Below are 21,907 nucleotides of genomic sequence, written 5' to 3' on the forward strand. Positions count from 1 at the left end.
GTGGTGGCATGACAAGGAGGCTGGTGACAAGTTACGGAATAGTGTAGCACCCAAACCCCCCATTTCATGGCTGGCAAAATGGAAGTTCTGCTGTATAAAGTGTATGCAACAAGTGTTTGCCGCCTTTGGCACTCCAGTGTACCCTGACTATAGGGCAGCATGCCTGCAATAAGCCTAAGGCATGAAAGGTAAAAACTGAAGTAACCTCAACAAACATTGGCAGTTCCATGCCTATTTTGCAGGTGTCTTTGCAGTAGATGGCAAAGCCATGAAACTTGCTCACTGCGGAGTCAGTTGTCAGGTAGGTTTGCCAAGACCTGCAGGTACAGTTGTGGCACCTCTCTCACGTACCTTCTTTCATGTTGTACTACTTCCCCCATGAAATACTGTTTCGGTACCACAAAGCCAACCCCCAACATAAACTTTACTTCATTTAGTGCCCACCGTGAGACTCTTGAACCTTGTGGTTCCCTGAGCTCCCATTAAAATTGACAGTGGAAAACTTTCTTTTCATATGCCCCTTATTTTTAACCTGTTCTGCTGAAATCCTCTAAATGAATGATTTAGTCTGCTTTCCTGTGACTTAGTGGACAACATGGGAATTTCTTTGGGAGATGTTTAAAACCAAACTTATTGTAATGAATAAGTAAATACTGTTCCCCCAAAAAATCCATAAATTCATATTGATAAATATTTTAGAAATCTTGAAAAAATCTGTAATAAAAATGCTGTGCTAAAAAAGTACTGTAAATATTGAAACAAAAAAAATCCATGGCCTGTTCCTCTTTAAAAGCTCCATCGCATTCAAAATGGGCTTTGTTGAGAAATCATGCAAAAGCCAGAAATATGCGGGAGGCATTTTGTATGTATTCTGGGACCTTGATGATGCTATGACACAAAATATGTGTGAGCATTCTCACACACAAAATGCAGTCAGATGGGAAATTGCAGGCAGAAGCTAATCGAATGCTGAACATTACTAAGGCATGCTCCCCCAATTTTCCAATCTGCACAATCAGTGAAGATGATCCAAGAATCTACTCTCTGTTCTCCTCATAAGGCCTTGATTTTTAGACTTAACCAGACCACAGAAGCTCTAGCCTCACCCAAGTTCTAAGCTTCAATTCTTTCAATCCTTGAATTAGAAGATTCCTGGGCACCAATTAACAGATTAATCAATGAGATGAGTTAATATTTTGCTCTTCCCCACACCACTATCAAATTGGATCGTATATATAATATTGAATTGTCCCTCATCTCTCGGCTTTCAGCTGTCTAAACTTCAGCATTAATATTCTGCTCTGGTTCTTTGTTTCAAACATTATGTTAAGAAATAGTTTTGCACTAGTTCCATAAATCTCTGTCCTCCATTTGATTGTGACCTTTATTCTATCCCACAATTTTGAAAATGCAGGTCATTTTATGCAGTTAGAAGTAGTCTAGAAAGAAAGGTAACACCAGGAACAATTACATCAGTTCACAGAAGGGACAGGGTATGTGGTTTATTATTTTTTTCCCAATATTTCAAGGCGAGAAGTAAGATCGAACTAAGTAAGTGGAATTTGCTTTGACTTTTACTTGTTCACTTGCAATAAAGGAGCCTAACAATTTTTATCTGGCCTGGTCTCAACAAATGTTTCTCAGTCCACCTTCAGAGATTGGAAAAAGGCATGAGAACGCATGTGCAAAAGGCACAATATCCAATCCAGCTCACAAGGGGATCCTTTGTTACACCCCTGGGTTACAGTATCACGTAGCTACAGGTACACCCTGAAATGTAAGACATTCACAACACTTACAAGAGTGACCCGAGAGAATATCTAAGGCTGGTAACACTAACATTTGAATTATTACCACCAGTGAGCAGAGCTCTGGGGGAAAATTTGAGTATACATGCTCAGAGTTCTGCTTTTGTCCTAAGCGTCAAAAGCATACCTGTGTAAAAACAGGAGATCTGAACTCTTAGAAGAAACAAGGTCACAAGTGGGTTCAGAAGACTATCCACAGATGGAATAAGCTATAACCTGCTCTTTATTGTGATTTATTTTTACACCACAGCAGATGTAGATGCAAACATAACAGATTTCACTACAGTTAGTATTACTTTAATAAAAGATCTTGCACGGTGAAGATGATTAAGCTTTGTTGTATCGTTTGGATGATACATAGAGGACTCTATGGTTGGGTGATGCAGAGGGTTCAGTATAGTAGGATACATAGAGGATTTGTATAAGTATGAAAAACATTTTTTCCACATTGGGCTAGTCTCAAATGTCAACTTGGCTCAGTGGTAGCACTCCCACCTCTGAGTTAGAAGGTCATTTGTTCAAGCGCCACTGCAGGACTTGAGCACATAATCTAGGCGAGCATTTTAGAACAGTGCAGAGGAAGTACTACATTGTCGGAGATGCTGGGGTAGAAATTGGACTGTATTGTGCCTGTTTTACATCCGTGAAATGAATGCAAAGTGGCCCAATTTTGAGGACAAATGTCCTGTACCCCAAGGATGTCTGAAAAACATCTGACCTGAAATTAGGTTTTTTTTTTCGTTCATGGGATGTGGGCATCGTTGGCAAGGCCAGCATTTATTACACATCCCTAATTGCCCTTGAGAAGGTGGTGGTGAGCCGCCTTCTTGAACCGCTGCAGTCGTGTAATGAAGGTTCTCCCACAGTGCTGTTAGGTAGGGAGTTCCAGGATTTTGACCCAGCGACGATGAAGGAACGGCGATATATTTCCAAGTCGGGTTGGTGTGTGATGAGAAGGGGAACGTGCGGGTGGTGGTGTTCCCATGTGCCTGCTGCCCTTGTCCTTCTAGGTGGCAGAGGTCGTAGATTTGGGAGGTGCTGTCGAAGAAGCCTTGGCAAGTTGCTGCAGTGCATCCTGTAGATGGTACACACTATAGCCACTGTGTGCCGGTGGTGGAGGGAGTGAATGTTTAGGGTGGTGGATGGGGTGCCAATCAAGCAGGCTGCTTTGTCCTGGATGGTGTCGAGCTTCTTGAGTGTTGTTGGAGCTGCACTCATCCAGGCAAGTGGAGAGTATTCCATCAGATTACTGACTTGGTCTGGCCATTTTTCAGGCGGCCACCTAAAACAAGCATTACACCCCTTGCATATGCTAACGAGGAGACCAACATCTGTTTTAGGATCCCTCTGCCAAGCATCAGGTCTGCTCTGTACAGGTTTTCCAGACATGGATGCAGCCTAGCCAGCAGCCGTAACCGAAGAGGTAAGGCTCCACAGCACTCCAGATGACCGCTACCGCCCACGATCAACCCCCCCTTCCGCTGTCCCCCCTCCCCTGTAATTACCTGTGGGCTGCCACCTACAAGGCAAGTGGCCTGAAATTTCTTTTGCCAATTGGGCGAGCTGCCTATGGAGGCGCAACAGATGCCAGCAACTGGACAAATTTATTGAAATGAGGTCCAATTTGAGGCCGGCCTCAGGCTTCACCTACGTAGCACTGATTCAGGGCTTGAAAACAGGCCCAGACTAATTTTTAGCCCGCTGTTTTTCTGAGGAGTCCTTAAGCCCAGGTCCCCTCTGCCTGTTCAGGTGGATGTAAAAGAAAGAGGGAGTTCTCCCACTGTCCTGGCCAACATTGATCCCTCAACCATCAAAACAGATTAACAGGTCATTTATCTCATTGCTGATTGAGGGACCTTGGTGTGCATAGATTGGCTGCAGCATTTGCCTACATAACTGACGACAGTTTAAAAGCAAGTAATTGACTGTAGTGCTTTGGGATACCTTTCTTTCATAACACAGGTGTGAGTTTAAATATTTTATTCTGAAAATAGTTCATATCCAATACACATATGCCGCATTCTTGTTTTCAAACATTAACAAATACTTTAATTTTGCCGTTTGTCGGTCTTCTCTGTCCGACATTCAGTAACCGAAGTTGGTGTTTTATCTAAGTACAGAACAGTGAAAAAGCAAGTATGGTAACTAACTGGTGTGTGTCGGTCTGTGCGTTTTTCACGCTTCTGCAGGTTGCACAGGTTACGTGTAATCGGGAATATCCCGCAAAATTAAGCTCAAAATATTGCAATAAAATACTGGAAGATCACTGTAATCATCACGGGGACTTGGTTAGACGTGTGTCTATAACATCCGAGTCAATCCGGACAACATTCCTACATGCGGTGTGTTGTTGGGTTTCCCGCCTGCATTTAGGCGGCAACATTGAAGTTAGCTCGTGTGAAATGTGTCTTTTCTCGTCATGCAAAGACATATACATTTGACCAAAATTTCTATGAAATAAATTACGATCCAAATCACTTGGTATCAATAACCTGACGTTGCACATACCATTGAGAACAGATAGGTGAACTAAACTGTACAAATGTAATACATAATGCTGCAGACTATTATAGTATATTTAATTCACACCCATTATTAAAATTGCAACTCTTGCATAGAGCTTCATAAACTACTTGTGAATTTTGAGAGTAAAGAGTCAATCCAAATCAGGCTTTGTTTTAAAGTGCCCAAGCATCCAACAGACCTGTTAGAAACTTTTAATGTAAAACGAAGTGGAGGCTGCTACATAAGATTAAAATATAGCACCACAGAGAGAGCCCCTGCTGCCAGTGAAATACAGCTAGCAGCGTAACATGGGTTTACTGGGATCGACGCCCTTCAAATAAAACACCCCAAGATTAGATTAATTTAAACCTGCAGATACCGATTGCAGACGCCTTGTGCTGAGAGATTATGGAATCATACAACACAGAAAGAGGCCATTCGGCCCATCATGCCTGTGCTAGCTCTTTGAAAGAGCTATCCAATTAGTCCCACTCCTTCCCCATAGCCCTTCAAATTTTTCAGTTTCAAATATATTGTATATCCAACTCCCTTTTGAAAGTTACTATTCAATCTGCTTCCTCCACCCACCCTTTCAGGCAGTGCAGTCCAGATCATAACAACTGGCTGTAAAAGAAAATTCTTCTCATCTCTCCCCTGGTTCTTTTGCCAATTATCTTAAATCTGTGTCCTCTGTTTACCGACCCTTCTGCCAGTGGAAATATTCTCCCTATCTACTCTGTCAAAACCCCTCAGAATTTTGAACACCTCTCTTAAATCTGCCCTTAGCCTTCTTTGCTCTCAGAAGAACAATCCCAGCTTCTCTAATCTCCCTCATCCTCTGCAAATCCCCTCTGCACCCTCACCAAGGTAAACGATCCAAATCAGTCAAAATTGGAGGGCTGGATAAACGACGTTTCCATGCGAGTTTTTTTTAAATTTCAGTTTACTAACATGTTTAGTAATTTCAGCTGTAGCAAAAAAGTGACACCTGTCTTCTAACATGCTACGGTCAACAAAATAGACTGGGGTTTTCTAGTAATGAAGGTTTACTCAATTGCGTGAATGTTTGAAGTCATGGTTTGTCCACCTCGGTTTCATTTTTGGTAATGGACAGTGGGGGAAAGCCACCTGCTCGTTCAGCTTGAACTTCCCTTTATTGTGTAAAGGGACTTTTTAAAAATTGTGCTAGTCCGTGTCCAGTTTGCCTTCGGTCTCGGGTAGATCCATGAGCTGTAGCACTCCGCACTGAGTCCCACATAAGGGCAGGGGGAGCTTGTAGACTTCTCTCCAGATGTCGGTGGTGGTGTCGTACACTATCGCGCTCTGTGCAGCCACCTCCTGAGCGTTATGCCATTTCTTACCCCCGATAAGATACACGTTTGCATCCATCACCGCCAGGCCATAGCAAGATCGGTCAAAAAGTAAGGGCCTCAACCGCTGCCACTGTGTTTGCACCGGGTCGTAGTACTCGATGTCACAGAATGGTTCGTACATCCCTACAAACGAGAAGATGCTGTCTCCCACCGTGGCCATCTGATGGCCAAAGCGAGCAATGGTCATGGGCGGGCACCTTTTCCACTGGGCTTCCAGGGGGTGGAAGGAGTACATTTCTTTACTGATGTCCAACTGGTCGGCGTACTTCCCGCCAGAAACGTAAATGGTGTCGTTGTGGACGGCACTGGCGTGTCCGTGGACCTTGTGAGGGAGGTTCCTGACTTTATCCCAGCGGCCGGTAGTAAAGTCGTACATCTCCACCGTGGGCAGTGAGGACTCGACCCCACACCGGCCTCCTATGGCGAAAATGCAATCATCTACAACACAACAGGAGAACTGCGCCCGTCTGTTGAGCATGCTGGCGACCTGGCTCCACTTGTTGAACCGCGGGTCGTATCTCTCAACCCTGCTGGTGACCGTCAGGCGCACTTTTTGGGGGGTTTCACCCAATTCGGGGAATTCCCCTCCCAGCACAAATAAAAAATTGCCAACGACACAGACGCAGTGGTTCTGAATCCTCTTACATTCGGTGATAGACCTCCATTGCTTGGTGCGCGGGTCAAATGCCGAGAGGACACCCACGGTGCCTTGGTGCAGAGTTATTCCTCCCACAGCCACCACCTGCCTCTCCTGGTTCCTCAGAGTGCTCTGCGTGCTTTGGAGAACCGGTTGCTGTTTCTCTGCCGAGTGGTAGTCCATGGCTTTGGAGATCAGGTTCTGGGCGCTCGCAGTCTTCAGAAGGTCGCACCGAGAATCGGAGCACAAAGTCCGCAAGTCTGCCCTGGGGATGAGCCCATAACGGATGTGGGACAACACAAGGTCCGCGTGGATCGACCTGGACTTGTCCCGGTTTAGCCATTCCAGGACAAAAGATAAAAACGCTATTTCTTTCATGCGGGGGACCTGATCTGACTCTAGCACCGCGTTGAGGGATTCCAGGTTCAGGTCCATTAATCCAGTCTCCTCCACACCCAGTTCAAGAAGACGCCATAAGTTTGAGGCGATGTAAACTTCAGCCCTTTTCTGCACATCGGGGAGAGCGAATCTGGCGGCCACGTTGGCCGAACAGCAGCAACTCTCGGGACTCAGACTGCTGATCAGGTACCGAGCACAGAGGCGGACCGCTTCCACCACCTGTAAGTAATTGGCGGTCTCCAGGATCTGCGGGAGGGTCTCCAGGGAGAGCGATAAACACGAGTTGTAGATAAAATCCAAGACGTGTCCGAGCCCGGTGGCGGAGACCATGTGTAAATGGACCACGCTGGCCTTCGACTCTTTGGTGTAATTTTTGAACATTGATTTGAAGTAATCGCTGGCACAAGCTAAGAGAGACCTGTGGGCATTGAACTCGGTGCCCTCGGCCACCAGCACGATATCACACAGCAGTTTATCATTGCGGAGCGCCTGGTACTGGGATAGAACCGTCTCTCCGTGAGTTGTAGAAAGCGCCAGAAAATAACTCATGGTGTGTTGTGTCGGCACAAAACTATTCACCACAGTCTGGCTGTAATTTAGAAACGATCGTTAACGTCAAAACAGTACACATATCCCCCCAAAAAAGGGGGTGGCAAATAGTGTCTCACCTGTTAGCTAAAGGTTGCATTCCCTTTAAATGAAACAGATGCGAGGTTAACCCACAAGATTGTCGCCCTCATCATAAATCAACGAACTGTTGAAAAGACCATCCTGGAAGTGAGTTAAAGTAACTGGCTGCGTGACCTAATACATTAAAAATATAATTCTCAGTATGCAGAGTTGCAATCTTTTAAATAAAATCGTGATGTTTGATATTGAATACAAAGTTTGGGGCCTCTGTGGGCGATACCGAATTACTCCTGTCCTTTTCAGCGTCCTGGTGGGAGCATCAGATAATTCCCACAGGGTGACATCGCCACTTTCCTGGACTCACACCTAAAGGAAAACTTGGCCAGTCATGGGTCATAATCTGGTTGACATGCCTATGAACTCTCGTTATGTTATTGATGTAGGTCACCGAGACCAGAATAGAAACAACAAACAAAACAAGACAGTGCTTAGTTTATATTGTCTGCGGTCAGGATTTTTAACAGTTTAATGCTCTGTCCCGCCCTCTGTTTCACTCGGTGCTAAGCCTGTGTCAACAGACACCTCGATCTGCAACTCTACCCGGGGAGGCGGATCGTTCACACCGGCATTTGTGGCCGATATGAGGTCGCTAATGTGTTAGCATCCTTAACTGATCTCACGTATCGTAGGGAAGGTTATTAACAAGTCCTTTACCACAACTGATAATGTCCTTAAGTAAATGCTTTATTTCTGTGCGAAAAGTTGCTCAAATTAACCACGGTAAGATTCTTTTGACTTCTGAAGGTTCATTATACAAATATATACGGCCAAACCAAGTATCTGCCATCACCAGAGGAAGATTTCTTCTCCGCGCTGTGTAGCGAACTCGCAAACCAGTTCTTTGCCGATATTTGCGAGTATAGCTCACATCCACGTACTGACTGATGGCGTCCAACACGCAAACTTTCCCTATTATCCTGAACGTTTAGGATGGAATATTAAATCCATTGATTTCTACTCCTCCCCGTCTCCATACGGATACAATAACATTTTAGAATCAGACTTTAAAATTTAGCTGGTTTAACAGCGGGAGATGAAAACGTGTTTTAATTTATGTTGATTGTTTAATTTTGTTTGTTTACACAACCTGTGATGGTTATATGTAGATTTTTTTAAAAAATAAGCGGATGTTCTGTCCTAAAATAACAAATATTGCTTTAAAATACCCACAGTGAAATAGTGTGTATATCTTTCGGTAAATAAAGAAGATTGGGCATCAGCTGCACTGAGATCGAGGTAAAGATAACTTCCTGATTTATTATCGATTATCCGTCAACCAAATCTTACTTTACTCGAATCTGTATCGATTCTGATTTGTGCAGGTCCATCTTTTCACGTTAGTAAAACTCCCTGTAAATATGGAGGTTATTTTGCCAGTAAACACATTTTAATAATGCCTACCCCATGGCTCTGACTTTTGACTGCTTCTGTGGATATCCGTGTTAAGGATGAATCCCTATGGACGCTGTACTTATCGGGCAATTACTGTTCCCCGAGAAGAGGGAAAAAAACAACACGGGACAAATAGGACAAAAAAAAGTTACAGGAACATGAATGCGGCCTGGGCAGTACAATAGGTAAGAACGAGGATGTCAAGCTTTTGGAGCTGCCGCCGATATACATGTCAAAACTTATGAGTTTTCTGCATATTATGCAGAAATACAAGCCGCCAGTACAAAAATGTGAGCCCCCATACACAAATCTGCAAGACCTCCCATATACACAAAGTTAGAACCCCACCCCCAAAAATTCCAAGATCCCATACATAAAAATCCCAAGCCTGCCATACACAATCCTCTTCCCCTCCTTCCCCCAATGAATTTGAACATTTTATAATAGAATTAAAGGTGCAAATGATAACAGTTCTGAGTTTTGTTGAAATCTTGTAGAAAATTGCATGCTGAACTATGCAATCTATTTAATTAAAGCTTTTGTGTCTGTGCTACCAACTTGCCAATAAGCTGGAGGAAAGTGACCCTCATGTCCATAGGTCATGAAGCATGTTGATGGTTTTTTTTAGTGAATGGGAAATTTAAGCCAATGAAAAGCATTATCTCTTATTATCTGTAAATTGAAATCCCATTCACTAAAAAGTAACCAATCAAATCCTTCAACTAAATATTTCAAAGTAGTCTGAGTGACCATAACTAATGTCCCACCATCCACACTATAAACTAAAAACATTATAAGCACATACAAGATTCAACAACTGTGAAGAAAGCACAAAACATACCTATAAACATACCCATCAAATCTTCAAACTCCTCCAACAACCTTCTTCCACATGAGCCTCGGGTTAGCCTTCTGCTTAATTCCCAGAGCTTGGATTCTTCAGCTGGGTCCCAGTATTTTTTAGCTTTTGTACATGTGCAGCCTAAATGCCTCTAAGTGACTATAGGACCCTGCTCTCAGTTTTCCACATGTAGAATTGTACTGCCTGGACCCCCACTTTCTCTTAAGACTGGGCAACAGTGGAAAAAATATCTCAGTAGAATGGTCTTGTAATGCCAAATTGAATATTGAACCCAAAAATATTACTCAAAGATTTGCAGCTCCAGTTTTAATATAACTAATTGTGAGCTTGGCCCAGTTGATAGCACTCTAGTCTCTGAGTCAGAAGATTGTGGAATCAAACCTCACTCTAGGACTTGAGCACATTATCTAAACTGGTACTTCAGTGAGGTACTGCATTGTTAGGGATGAAAGCTTTGAGATGAGATGTTAAACTAAGGCCCTGTCTGACTGTGCAGGTTGGGCATTAAAGATCCCATGGCACTATTCAAAGAACAGATGGTTCGGCAAACATTTCTCCCTCAATTAACAACACTAAAGACAGATTAACTGGCCATTCATCTCATTTGCTATTTGTAGGATCTTGCTGTGAGTACACTTGCTGTTGTGTTTACCTACATAACAACAGTGATGACCACTTCAAAACTAATTAATTGGGTGTGAAGTAGATTGGTAGATTGTAAATGCAAGTTCCTTCTTTACAGTAAATTCATCATGAGATCAAGAGAGTGAGACTAATTTGTAATAATAAAAACAAGTGAACAACCGTAGTTTCCAGGCTTGTATGCATATTTTTGCAGCATTTTGAACTGCTGTCTAAGAAGGGGAGTTTTGAGGATTATGAGAGAATTCAATTGAATGCCTGTGGCAAAGAATCACCTCCTGCTTCACTTTTCCCATGATGTGGAGATGCCGATGATGGACTGGGGTTGACAATTATAAACAATTTTACAACACCAAGTTATAGTCCAAAGATTTTATTTGAAATTTACAAGCTTTCGGAGGCTTCCTCCTTCCTCAGGTAAAATTTTCCCAGACATAGTAACCCAACCCTGGTACTGAGAGATGTCTTGAACAGGCTGCAAACATGAATATCATTAGTTTAAGTGACTGTTGACAGTTGGAGTGACTCTAGTCACAGTTTAATTTGAGGAGGCTGCATGCCATCTCCCAGCATTCTGCCATGCAGTGCATCAGCTCTTAATTATGCCCACGTGAGCTGAGCCAGGGTTACTTGGCAGTGGCTATATACAGAAAGTCATTTAAAGGACACAGCAATGCTAAAGTAAGTTTACTTCAGTCATTTCTTGATTGCCTTCCCTTTTTTGCTGGAACTAATGGTTTTCATGAGCCTTTGTGCCAATTGCTCTATTTTTTTGCCCCCAACATCATGACCCCACCAATGATTTTCCCATTGGGAATCCCCATATCTAACATGTTCAGAAGATGTGGAGATGCCGGTGATGGACTGGGGTTGACAATTGTAAACAATTTTACAACACCAAGTTATAGTCCAACAATTTTATTTGAAATTCACAAGCTTTCGGAGGCTTCCTCCTTCCTCAGGTGAATGTTGTGGAAATGAAATCCTCGAATCCTTTGCATTTATAAATGCGAAGGATTCGAGGATTTCATTTCCACAACATTCACCTGAGGAAGGAGGAAGCCTCCGAAAGCTTGTGAATTTCAAATAAAACTGTTGGACTATAACTTGGTGTTGTAAAATTGTTTGCAATGTTCAGAAGAAGAAGAGGAGATTCAACAGAGGGATGCCAGGCTAATCAGAGTACACAAGATGTGCTCTGTGCCCTTCTGCCAGCACTCGCACACCCACATTTGCAGAGAGAGGTGAATACATCTCACTTTGGCAGATGATTAGTGTAGGCAGAGACTCCCATTCCCCCCAAAAACCTGGAACAACAGACCCGATGGCACCAATAAGTTTTGCGAATGTCCAAGTAACTGTAATATTGGATACTTCCCCAGGAACACGATGTCATGTTTTCAGTGCATGGATGAAGGCATGCCAAGGTGATCAGCAGTCAACATAACCTGATAGGTGACACCCACCAAGATGCCATCAACCCTATTTGCAGGCATTGTTGCATCTATCTGGAGATGGCCATGGAGAAATGTCTTCACTGGGTCCGGTTCAGCACACAGCCAGATGATGCATCATTTGCCTGCAGACTCATTCCTGCATATTGTGTTTTCTTTCCCTTGATTTTGCCTGTTGATTCATGGTCCTCCACTTCTTCAGCCTTGGTAAAAGCTGTTATTGGACTCAGGTGCCTTTTGAGCTTTTCTAAATTTTTGTCACCCTATTCTGCCACTTTCCTTTAATTATCCCCACCCATTTAAATTTCATTGATGCAGTTTTCTGCTTCCACCATTAGAATGCTCTCTACACCTGTCCAAAACTGCAACTAGGGCTATGCTGTGAGCTCCCCTTGGAAAGTTGGGTGCCAGCAGCACACTACCAATTGAATCTGCCTAAAACTTAAGTCTAATCATTCAGGTCTAACCTGCACCCTTATCAAAAAACCTAGGCTTACATCTCCTTCAGGATTCTGACAGTTTTCTAGTTCATAAAAGAAAGGATTCTTCATGAATGTAATCTATCAGCAGCTAATGTTCCAGTCCAGTTCTAACAGAAAGAGATCAATGGTGCACAGTGTCATACACTGGTCTGTAATCTCTGTACATGGGCTTCAATCCAACCTTCTGGTGTTAACCCTAATTTTGAACTCCTGTGGTGGCTCAGTAGGTCAGTGCTCAGCCTGGTGAGGTACAAAACCACACAGAAATAGAAAGGCTGAGTCAAGCTCCCTGCCCTTCAATGCAAGTTCATAGAATCAATGAAATTTATGGTACAGAAGGAGGCCATTTGACCCATCATGTCTGTGCCAGCTGAAAAATAGCTATCCAGCCTGGCCCACTTTCCAGCTCTTGGTCCATAGCCATGTGGGTTATGGCACTTCAAGTGCATATCCAAGTACCTTTTAAATGTGATGAGGGTTTCTGCCTCTACCCCCCTTTCAGGCAGCAAGTTCCAGACCCCCACCACCCTCTGGGTGAAAAAGATTCTCCTGAACTCCCCTCTAATCCTTCTACCAATTACTTTAAATCTATGCCCTCTGGTTATTGACCTCTCTGCTAAGGGAAATAGGTCCTTCCTATCCACTCTATCTAGGCCCCTCATAATTTTATATATCTCAATTAAATCTCCCCTCGGCCTCCTCTGTTCCAAAGAAAACAACCCCAGCGAAAGGTCATCGACCTGAAATGTTAATTCTGTTTCTCTCTCTACAGATGCTGCCTGACCTGCTGAGTATTTCCAGTATTTTCTGTTTTTATTTCAGATTAACAGCATCTGCAGTATTTTGCTTTAGTTACAGTATACCTCTGGCCTGATTGTAAATATTTTTCTTCTCATGGCCAATCTCCCTGCTATCGCTACCTGACATCTTCACACTGTCTCCCGACTGAGTGCAACTGTGGTCCTGGCAGGATCTGAGGGTCACATTACTCAAAAGGGACCTAAAACAGTGCAAGTCCAGAGAGAAGTGCTGCCAACTGTAAAAGATGCCTTTTAAAGTCGGTGTCTTGGGACACCTGCAACAGTGAAACATAGCAAAATTTCACTAGGACCTCATCATTCACTCACTAAATTTGTTATATCACTAAATGTTATCATTAATTTATTGACTGCATTTATTTATGAAGCTATTCATTACATTTAATCATTACGTTACTGATTTATTTAATTAAATTATTAACTACATTTATAATTCCCTATATTAACTGTATTGCGAAATCAATGGGTTCCTCATTACGATTAATAATGACATTTCTGTTTCAATTTATTAATTTATAACTTCAGATCTGAAATTATAAACCTGTACATTTTATTCGTGAGCAATGCCATGTGAGATCATTTAATTCTGATAGAATTCCTAGTTGTAATGTGATTAACTGTGCATGTGTAACAATTTTTAAAATGCCTTTGTAATATTATTGAAATATAATGAAACATTGCCTTATATTTTTTATTTCAAAGGATATATGTTTTCCCCAAATGTTTCATATTTCAAGGTATAAACATTTCATGTTTTGTTTATTTATAGAAAATATATGGACAAGAGAAGTTAAGTACAAAAATATTAAACAGAGGATTGAACTGATAATTGTAGACCGATGCAATGAGGGTTGGTGTGCTTAAGTCAATCTAAATTTCCCCGCAGTTCATTGGGGTGTAAATTTATCTTGGACGGTAGCACAGACCAGGTGATAGTGAATCAGCAGCCCGTTTGGTATTCCCCGTTGACTTCAATGGAAAAGAAAATCAGACTGAGTGTAAAACGAGCTGCTGATTCGTTTTTGCACTACCGTCCAAGACAAATTTATTCCCCAGTAAGTTTATCTAGTAAATCATGGGACTCCACAGACCAGGAAAAATGCCAGGGTTCAGCTGCAGTCTGTGCTAAGTTCCTTTCTTGATTGTTATCCATTGACTCCTGCTGAGAGCACACCTATGCGGACATTGGGTGAGAACAAGATCTGACTTGCATGTGATGTCTCCATTCATCCCTCCCCTAAATCAAGTAGCCTGCTGACACCCATAGGAACATAGGAACAGGAGTAGGCCATTCAGCCCCTCGTGCCTGCTCTGCCATTTGATAAGATCATGGCTGATCTGTGATCTAGCTCCATATACCTGCCTTTGGCCCATATCCCTTAATATCTTTGGTTGCCAAAAAGCTATCTATCTCAGATTTAAATTTAGCAATTGAGCTAGTATCAATTGCCATTTGCGGAAGAGAGTTCCAAACTTCTACCACCCTTTGTGTGTGGAAATGTTTTCTAATCTCACTCCTGAAAGGTCTGGCTCTAATTTTTAGACTGTGCCCCCTACTCCTAGAATCCCCAACCAGCGGAAATAGTTTCTCTCTATCCACCCTATCTGTTCCCCTTAATATCTTATAAACTTTGATCAGATCACTCCTTAACCTTCTAAACTCGAGAGAATACAACCCCAATTTGTGTAATCTCTCCTCGTAACTTAACCCGTGAAGTCCGGGTATCATTCTAGCAAACCTACGCTGCACTCCCTCCAAGGCCAATATGTCCTTCCGAAGGTGCGGTGCCCAGAACTGCTCACAGTACTCCAGGTGTGGCCTAACCAGGGTTTTGTATAGCTGCAGCATAACTTCTGCCCCCTTGTACTCTAGTCCTCTAGATATAAAGGCCAGCATTCCATTAGCCTTATTGATTATTTTCTGCACCTGTTCATGACACTTCAATGATCTATGTACCTGAACCCCTAAGCCCCTTTGGACATCCACTGTTTGTAACTTTTTACCATTTAGAAAGTACCCTGTTCTATCCTTTCTTGATCCAAAGTGGATGACCTCACATTTGTCTACATTGAATTCCATTCACCACAGTTTTGCCCATTCACCTAATATATCAATATCGCTTTGTAATTTTATGTTTTCATCTACATTGCTGTCACCCACTGTTACAACTCACACATGAATAAGGGCCAGTTACCAGAGGGTGACCATCATTCACCGAACTGTATCTCAGTAAGGAGTCAATGCCTCAGGGGGGAGGGGGAGATGGCAAGTCAAAAATATTTTAAAAGCCTATGGGTAAAAATATTTTAGTCCCCCGGTCTTCTATTTAGCACATGTTGCGGGTAATTTTGTTATTTTTTTTCAGTTGTCTATCCCATGACCATTGTATCTTGTGTAGCACTGGCATGATGATGTGTTTGTCGTATGGTATATGTGGAAGTATAAAGGTATCTAGAGATTTATAACAATCTATAGCAATGTGACCAACTATGTTGGGATCCCAGTATGGGACTACGTGAGACCATTTCAACTGTGCTAATGTTTGAAATGTGCTACATTCACACTGTGCAGGGTGTATAACAGGCAGCCAATTTGCTACTGCCCATTTTGCGACCCCATCAAAGTTGAATTTCACCCCCCACCACCCCTTAAATCTCCGAAAGCTATGTAGCGCAAAGGAAAAATTATCAAAGTGTAAATAATTCATGTGGATCTACTCAAATTTGTTACTCAAAGTTATATCGACTAAATATGTTTTAAAGAATTATGAGAATAAGTTTTAACTCTTGGGTGGTTGGCTGCCTGATCCTGCCGGCGGGAGGTTGAGCCTCATTACTACGCCGCTGGTGAGCTGCACACTCCAAATGGGCGTCCCGTTGCAGCTCGCTGACCCCGGGCTGGGACAACATTGGGCGGCCTGGAAGCTAACCCCTTTGGCAGAGCAGTCAGTCCGGGGTGGGGACTGATTGCAAAGTGAGCCCGGGATGGTAGCGGCCATTCCTGCTCCTCAGGGCTCCACAAAAATAATTTTTCACTTACAATTTTTGGGGCCTCTTTCTTTTCTGCCAGGGAGAACTGGGTGGAACATGCACTGCTCCCAGTTGTCCCTGGAAGTTGCATCAGGAGCCCATGTACGTCATAGGATCCTGATTTACATACAGTAATGAGGGTCCCGCCTGATTGAGGCCAGCGCCTGGGCCGCCCAGGGAAGGCCACAGTAAATAGTGAGGCAGAGAGGAATAGGGTAGTAAGATCACCTCCGCTATTTTAACAACACTACTGCTTAGTTTCCACAGGGCAGGCCAAATTAAAATCAGCCCCATGGTCTCCAGCAGAGGTTGGAAAGCTCAAAGTTCTCTGTAACTAATGACTTGTGGGTCTAGGCTGGTTATTTTACAGTTAGTACAGTAGTTAATGCCCTTAAATAGATGTTCTAGTCATCCAGTTATGAAATAATTTGTCCCAATAACTGTATTGTTGATGTTGAGCGGTTCAGTCTGAGGGGCTGGGATGTCTTGTAAATGTGAGCATTGTCTACTCTCAACACATTAGACAACAAACAAGTGGAAATGCAACCAGGAGTCAGGCTTTGGGCACAGTGTTTATTGCTGTGCCATCAATCAGTGGATTTGCATCAGAGAAACCAGTAATGGACGAGGAATCAGTCCAAAACAGACAACACGTTAGTCTATTCTAACATTGCATATTATAACTACATAAGGAGGTGATAGTATTATGTTTAAACGTCCTTAATTAAAACAATCAATTATTTAACTCCCACATGTTCTAATAAAACGTGATTTATCAAACAGTAAAGTTTTGAATTTAACAAGACTTCTGGTTTAATAAATTGTAATTATTTTATAATATAATATTTTATAATTACATTCTTAAGAAAACAGTCAGAGTGGCGGGCGAACATTGCGATTTTACAGTATTGGAGGTAAAAGTAGCAAAGGATGATTTGTACAAATCATTGGTTTATTCTATCGAAGCCTGTAGAGCTGTTTAAAATCTTGGGCCATGTGAGTTGCCTTTTGCTATTCTGCATGGGCAGAGGCAGCTCAAAGTGAAAGTCAATGGAAATAGATGTTGTTTCTGAAGCCAAGCCCACATCTCTTTTACTCGACCTTGGGGACGAATCTGAGCTCACTCTTGGCATCCTGTAGCTGCTTAAGGTTGACAGCCGGTCCTGGTAACTTCACTGCTCCAGGCAGCTCTTTCTTTTCCTCTGATTTACTGCACGCCCCCTGTGTCAGATGAAACCATTAGCAACCTTCAGAAAAAAAATCATCATCTTTACCTCCACCCTCGCCTCCCCACCCCATCTTCTGGTCTAAATGTCAATCTGTAAACGATGCTTAAAGTCCTACTTTGGCTCAGTGGTAGCACTCTCGCCTCGGAGTCAGAAGATTGTGGGTTTAAGTTCCACTCCAGAGACACAAAATCTAGGCTGACACCCCGGTGCAGTACTGAGGGGATCCTGCACTATCAGAGGTGCCGTCTTTCGGATGAGACTAGATCCCACAGCACTATTTTGAAGAAGAGAAGGGGAGGTTTTTTTTATTCGTTCATGGGATGTGGGCGTCACTGGCAAGGCCAGCATTTATTAACCATCCTTAATTGCCCGTGAGAAGGTGGTGGTGAGCCGCCTCCTTGAACCGCTGCAGTCCGTGTGGTGAAGGTTCTCCCACTGTGCTGTTAGGTAGGGAGTTCCAGGATTTTGACTCAGCGACGATGAAGGAATGCCGATGTATTTCCAAGTCAGGATGGTGTGTGACTTGGAGGGGAACATGCAGGTGGTGTTGTTCCCATGTGCCTGCTGCCTAGGTGGTAGAGGTAGCGGGTTTGGGAGGTGCTGTCGAAGATATTTATCCCTCAAGCAACATCACTAAAACAGATTATCTAGTCATTATGTCATTGTTTGTGGGAACTTGCTGTGTGTAAACTGGCTGCCGCATTTCCTACATTACAACAGTGACTACACTTTAAAAGTACTTCATTGGCTGTAAAGCACATTGGGGCATCCTGAGGTTGTGAAAGGCACTATATTAATGCAAGTGTTTCTTTACCGTCCTGGTGCACCTCTGTACTGAGAGGATGTCTCATTCTGTAACGTATAGCAGGTTCTTACCTAAACTTGTATGGGACGATATTTAGCGAAGGGACAGGACTTTCCCCACCCCAGCCCAGTGAGGTTAGACTCAACATTAAAGGTGTTGATTAAAAAGCTAAATTCACACAATCCAGGTGTGGAGAAAGGAGGCGGGGTTCCAATGTTCTTTTACACTGGTGAATAAAAGAGCGAGGTAAACCCTTTACATTTTATTTCTTGACATTGTTTCAGCAGTCGTGGCTAATTCTGGCACACACCATTGTCAGCACCAATTCTTTCACTACTCTCTAGCTATTGGTATAGTTCCACCGTTACCAGTTAGGTGTCAGCCATAGCTCACTGGTAGCACACTCGCCTCTGAGTGAGAAGGTCATGGGTTCTGGATTTTGAACACAAAATGTAGGCTGACATTCCAGTGGAGTGCTGCACTGCTGGAAGTGCCATCTTTCCGATGAGACCTTAAAGTGAGGCCCCATCGGCCCTCTCGGGTGGATGTAAAAGATCCCATGGCACTATTCGAGGATGAGCAGGGGAGTTCTCCCCGGTGTCCTGGCCAATAATTATCCCTCAACCAACATCACTAAAAACACAATATCTGGTCATTATCTCATTGCTGTTTGTGGGAGCTTGCTGTGTGTAAATTGACTGCCTCCTTTCCTACATTACAACAGTGACTACACTTCAAAAGTACTTTATTGGCTGCAAAGCACTTTGGGACGTCCTGAGATCGTGATGGTGCTATATTAATGCAAGTTCATTCTTTTATTACTATTCTTCACACTTTCTCTCTCACCTCCTCAGGCTCTAAGGTACATTCTTTTCTTTTGCTGGGATGTCCAGCTCCAGGCAGAAAGGCGCCCATGGGAATGTTTATGTTGGCCTGCAATTGCATCAGACAAAACAACCTGTTAAGCATCTACTAGCAATCATGACAGTCTACATTAACCCCAGATAAGGATTCGGGTTGGGTAGTCACAAATGTCACACATCTTGTTTCTTGACACAGAATATCTGATCATTTACTAACTGCCAAGTTTTAGAGGGTATTCCTCTCACCTGAATAGATTTGACATTGGAGCTTCGTTTGGACATTTTGTAGAGGGAAGCTTGATTTCCCGCTAGAAAGGAGAAAAGACAATTAAATCCAAACATTCAGAATATGGAAGCCTTACGGTGGAGAGCTGGAACTAAGTCTGTTGCTGTAACATTGTTAGTGGCCCCGCTACAGATAATCTTTCAGTGTCCATTTCAATGTTGCCTAGATACCTCTTACAGGACCCAGAACTGAACACTTGAGCCTCTATTCGCTCAGACCAGAGTGAATCTTTAATAATCACCGAAGTGATGTTCTCAATACTGCCTGTATCTCGCCACGGAAAGAATGGATGAATGCAGATCTGATTTTTTAAAAAGAAATGCTTCTTTTACTTAAACCCTCATGTTATTTATACCGAGAAACAAAAACTCAAACATACTGGGCTTTCCTATTGGTTCCTTTAAGCAGAGGGTTGCGTTTTATTTCTAGACCTATTTCAGAAATTGCAAAGTGGTACCAAATATTGAGGCAACACGTTTTATGGGCAGTTCACAGCCAATGATCAGTGGTGTGTTACTGATCAAATCTCAGGCAGGTGAGGTAGAACTAACGTTATGCTCGGATGACATTTATTGGAGCTACTTTTTTTTCGAAACACAGAAATGTGCAATTCAAAAAAATATATAGAACGATTATTTTCTGTTGCAGACAAGCCCACAGGTAACTTTCACCAAACAAGGAGCAGTATTAAATAATTTCGTGTTAACACCCTAGAACACTCTCACTTCGAGCTGCACTGCCTAAAACACAGCAGTGGGACTGGACTGTCTGATGCTCGCGGTATTGACAGGAGAATCATGTCCTAAGAATAAGCATTGGATCTACAGTGGATTGTATCTGGTTGACTCACAGCATCAGTTACTCAAAGTTACGGTCGCTTGACAGGTTCCGACGGCGAAAGGTCAATGTAGCTTTCTGGACCTGGCGCTGCCAGCAGCACCGACCCCCATGTCCAACTCCAAGACAGAAGTCCGCCCAACAAAGACACACCAGGCCAGAGCTAGCGAGAGGGAGAAAGGACTTACTTTCCTCATTATAATGGAGTGTTAGTCAAATCCTTATAACGTTCTCCTTGTGCTATATGAGGCTCCTCCCTTCACTCACTCGCCCAACTAACAGGACAATAAAAACCAGCCGGATTCTCTTATATAGTGCCCAACTCCTTCTAAAACTGCCAATCGGCCCTCGACCACACCAATACACAACAGACGAAATGTACTCAAAACTTCCCAGAAACTTACCTGTAACTGGCGGGCGCCTTTTTGACTGCTGGAAGGTTTTTTTTTCTCTGTTTGTTATCCCAAACCAGTAGGTAGGTGTTGGGTATTATTCCCTGGTATTGGTGGAGATGAGGGTTGAAATGACTGAGGTGTTTTTGGACTGGGCAGAAGTCGATAGGAGAAGGTAACTGGGGCTGTGCATCCGTTTAGTTTGGAGGCAGCTTGTGAAAAGATTCCTGACAGGGCTGACAGTTGCTCCAACTAAAAATAGCGCCTGATAGGCAGAGGCTGCTTTTTTCCATGTTAGTATTTGCCCTTTTAACTGGGAGGGTCAAATGTGAATGGGTCGAACCCTCCTGAACTGGGCCACACCAGGAGAGTAGAACTGAACATCGTATCATCAAACACCGGCAGTTATTTAACGTCAGTTATTCTATAAAGAGTCCTTAACATTGGAATCCAGCTAGCTCCAAGGTTGCCTTATTTCGCACCCGTCCTTACTGGAAATACTTTGGACAGTCACAGTTACCCAGACAGAACACTGGACTCGTGTTGAACTATTCTTGGTGCTTCAGTCTAAATATGCGGACGCATTTTCAGTCTGGAATGATATTGTGTAAATAAGGAGAGAACGAAGACAAAGAATGGTAAAGATTGATGATCAATGCCGCAAGAAATACAGGCGAATTATCAAAGTACTTGAATGTTTCTGATAACTTTCAGTTGATAGATCGCAACACACGATTGTTCTGACCTAATGTCAAGGTTATTGCCACCTACGGACGTTGTAAAGGGACAAGGCACTCTTGGTGCAGTGTGCGAGTCCCAATCTGTTCTCTCTTGACACTTATACAACACAGACCTGACTATCAGCTGTTACATTACATAGGGGACAGTGCCACATCTGCAGAGAATTCGGCGATTTGTCGTTGCTCAAAAAGGAACACATCATTCGAATAATGTACTCATCTTTTTATTGCACTCCTTACTGGGGAGATGTCCATTCCCTTTAGATAAAATGTTTCTTGATCAGACTGGCCCCTGTGCTCACTGACCTACATTGACTGCCGGTCCAGCAATGCCTCAAGTTTAAAATTCTCATCCTTGTGCTCAAATCCCTCCATGGCCTTGCCCCATCCTATCTCTGTAACCTCCTCCAGCGCTACAACACTCTGAGAACTTGGTGTTCCTCTAATTCTGGCCTCTTGTGCACCCCTGATTCCCTTCACCCCACTATTGACAGCCGTGTCTTCAGCCGCCTAGGCCCTAAGCTTTGGAATTCCCTCCCTAAACCTCTCTGCCTCTCCGACCCTTTTTCCTCCTTTAAGACGCTCCTTAAAACCTACCTCTTTGACTAAGCTTTAGGGCCTAATATCCTAATATCTCCTTCTTTGGCTCGGTGTCAAATTTTA

The 21,907-nt window shown here is 43.2% G+C and overlaps 2 protein-coding genes across 4 annotated transcripts; both read right to left on the minus strand.

The window, feature by feature from the left end:
* Positions 1-3,773: 3,773 nt before the first annotated feature.
* Positions 3,774-7,739, minus strand: LOC137327186 (kelch-like protein 34). Its single transcript, XM_067992727.1, has one exon. The coding sequence runs from the start codon at positions 7,269-7,271 to the stop codon at positions 5,499-5,501; it is 1,773 nt and encodes a 590-aa protein (XP_067848828.1). The 5' UTR covers positions 7,272-7,739; the 3' UTR covers positions 3,774-5,498.
* An 8,906-nt stretch (positions 7,740-16,645) lies between these two features.
* smpx (small muscle protein X-linked) lies at positions 16,646-20,734 on the minus strand. 3 transcript variants are annotated; one of them, XM_067992726.1, is made up of 5 exons: positions 20,517-20,734; positions 20,126-20,275; positions 19,236-19,297; positions 18,973-19,059; positions 16,646-17,313 (listed from the first exon to the last, which is right to left on the minus strand). In XM_067992726.1, the coding sequence occupies exons 3-5, from the start codon at positions 19,269-19,271 to the stop codon at positions 17,185-17,187; spliced, it is 252 nt and encodes an 83-aa protein (XP_067848827.1). In that variant the 5' UTR covers positions 19,272-19,297; positions 20,126-20,275; positions 20,517-20,734; the 3' UTR covers positions 16,646-17,184. The 3 variants fall into 3 exon arrangements, with proteins under 3 accessions (XP_067848827.1, XP_067848826.1, XP_067848825.1); XM_067992725.1 differs by lacking the exon at positions 20,126-20,275; XM_067992724.1 differs by lacking the exons at positions 20,126-20,275; positions 20,517-20,734 and having other exon boundaries at positions 19,236-19,346.
* Positions 20,735-21,907: the final 1,173 nt, after the last annotated feature.

This window comes from Heptranchias perlo, chromosome 11 (genome assembly GCF_035084215.1).
Source record: "Heptranchias perlo isolate sHepPer1 chromosome 11, sHepPer1.hap1, whole genome shotgun sequence".
Taxonomy (NCBI): Eukaryota; Metazoa; Chordata; class Chondrichthyes; order Hexanchiformes; family Hexanchidae; genus Heptranchias; species Heptranchias perlo.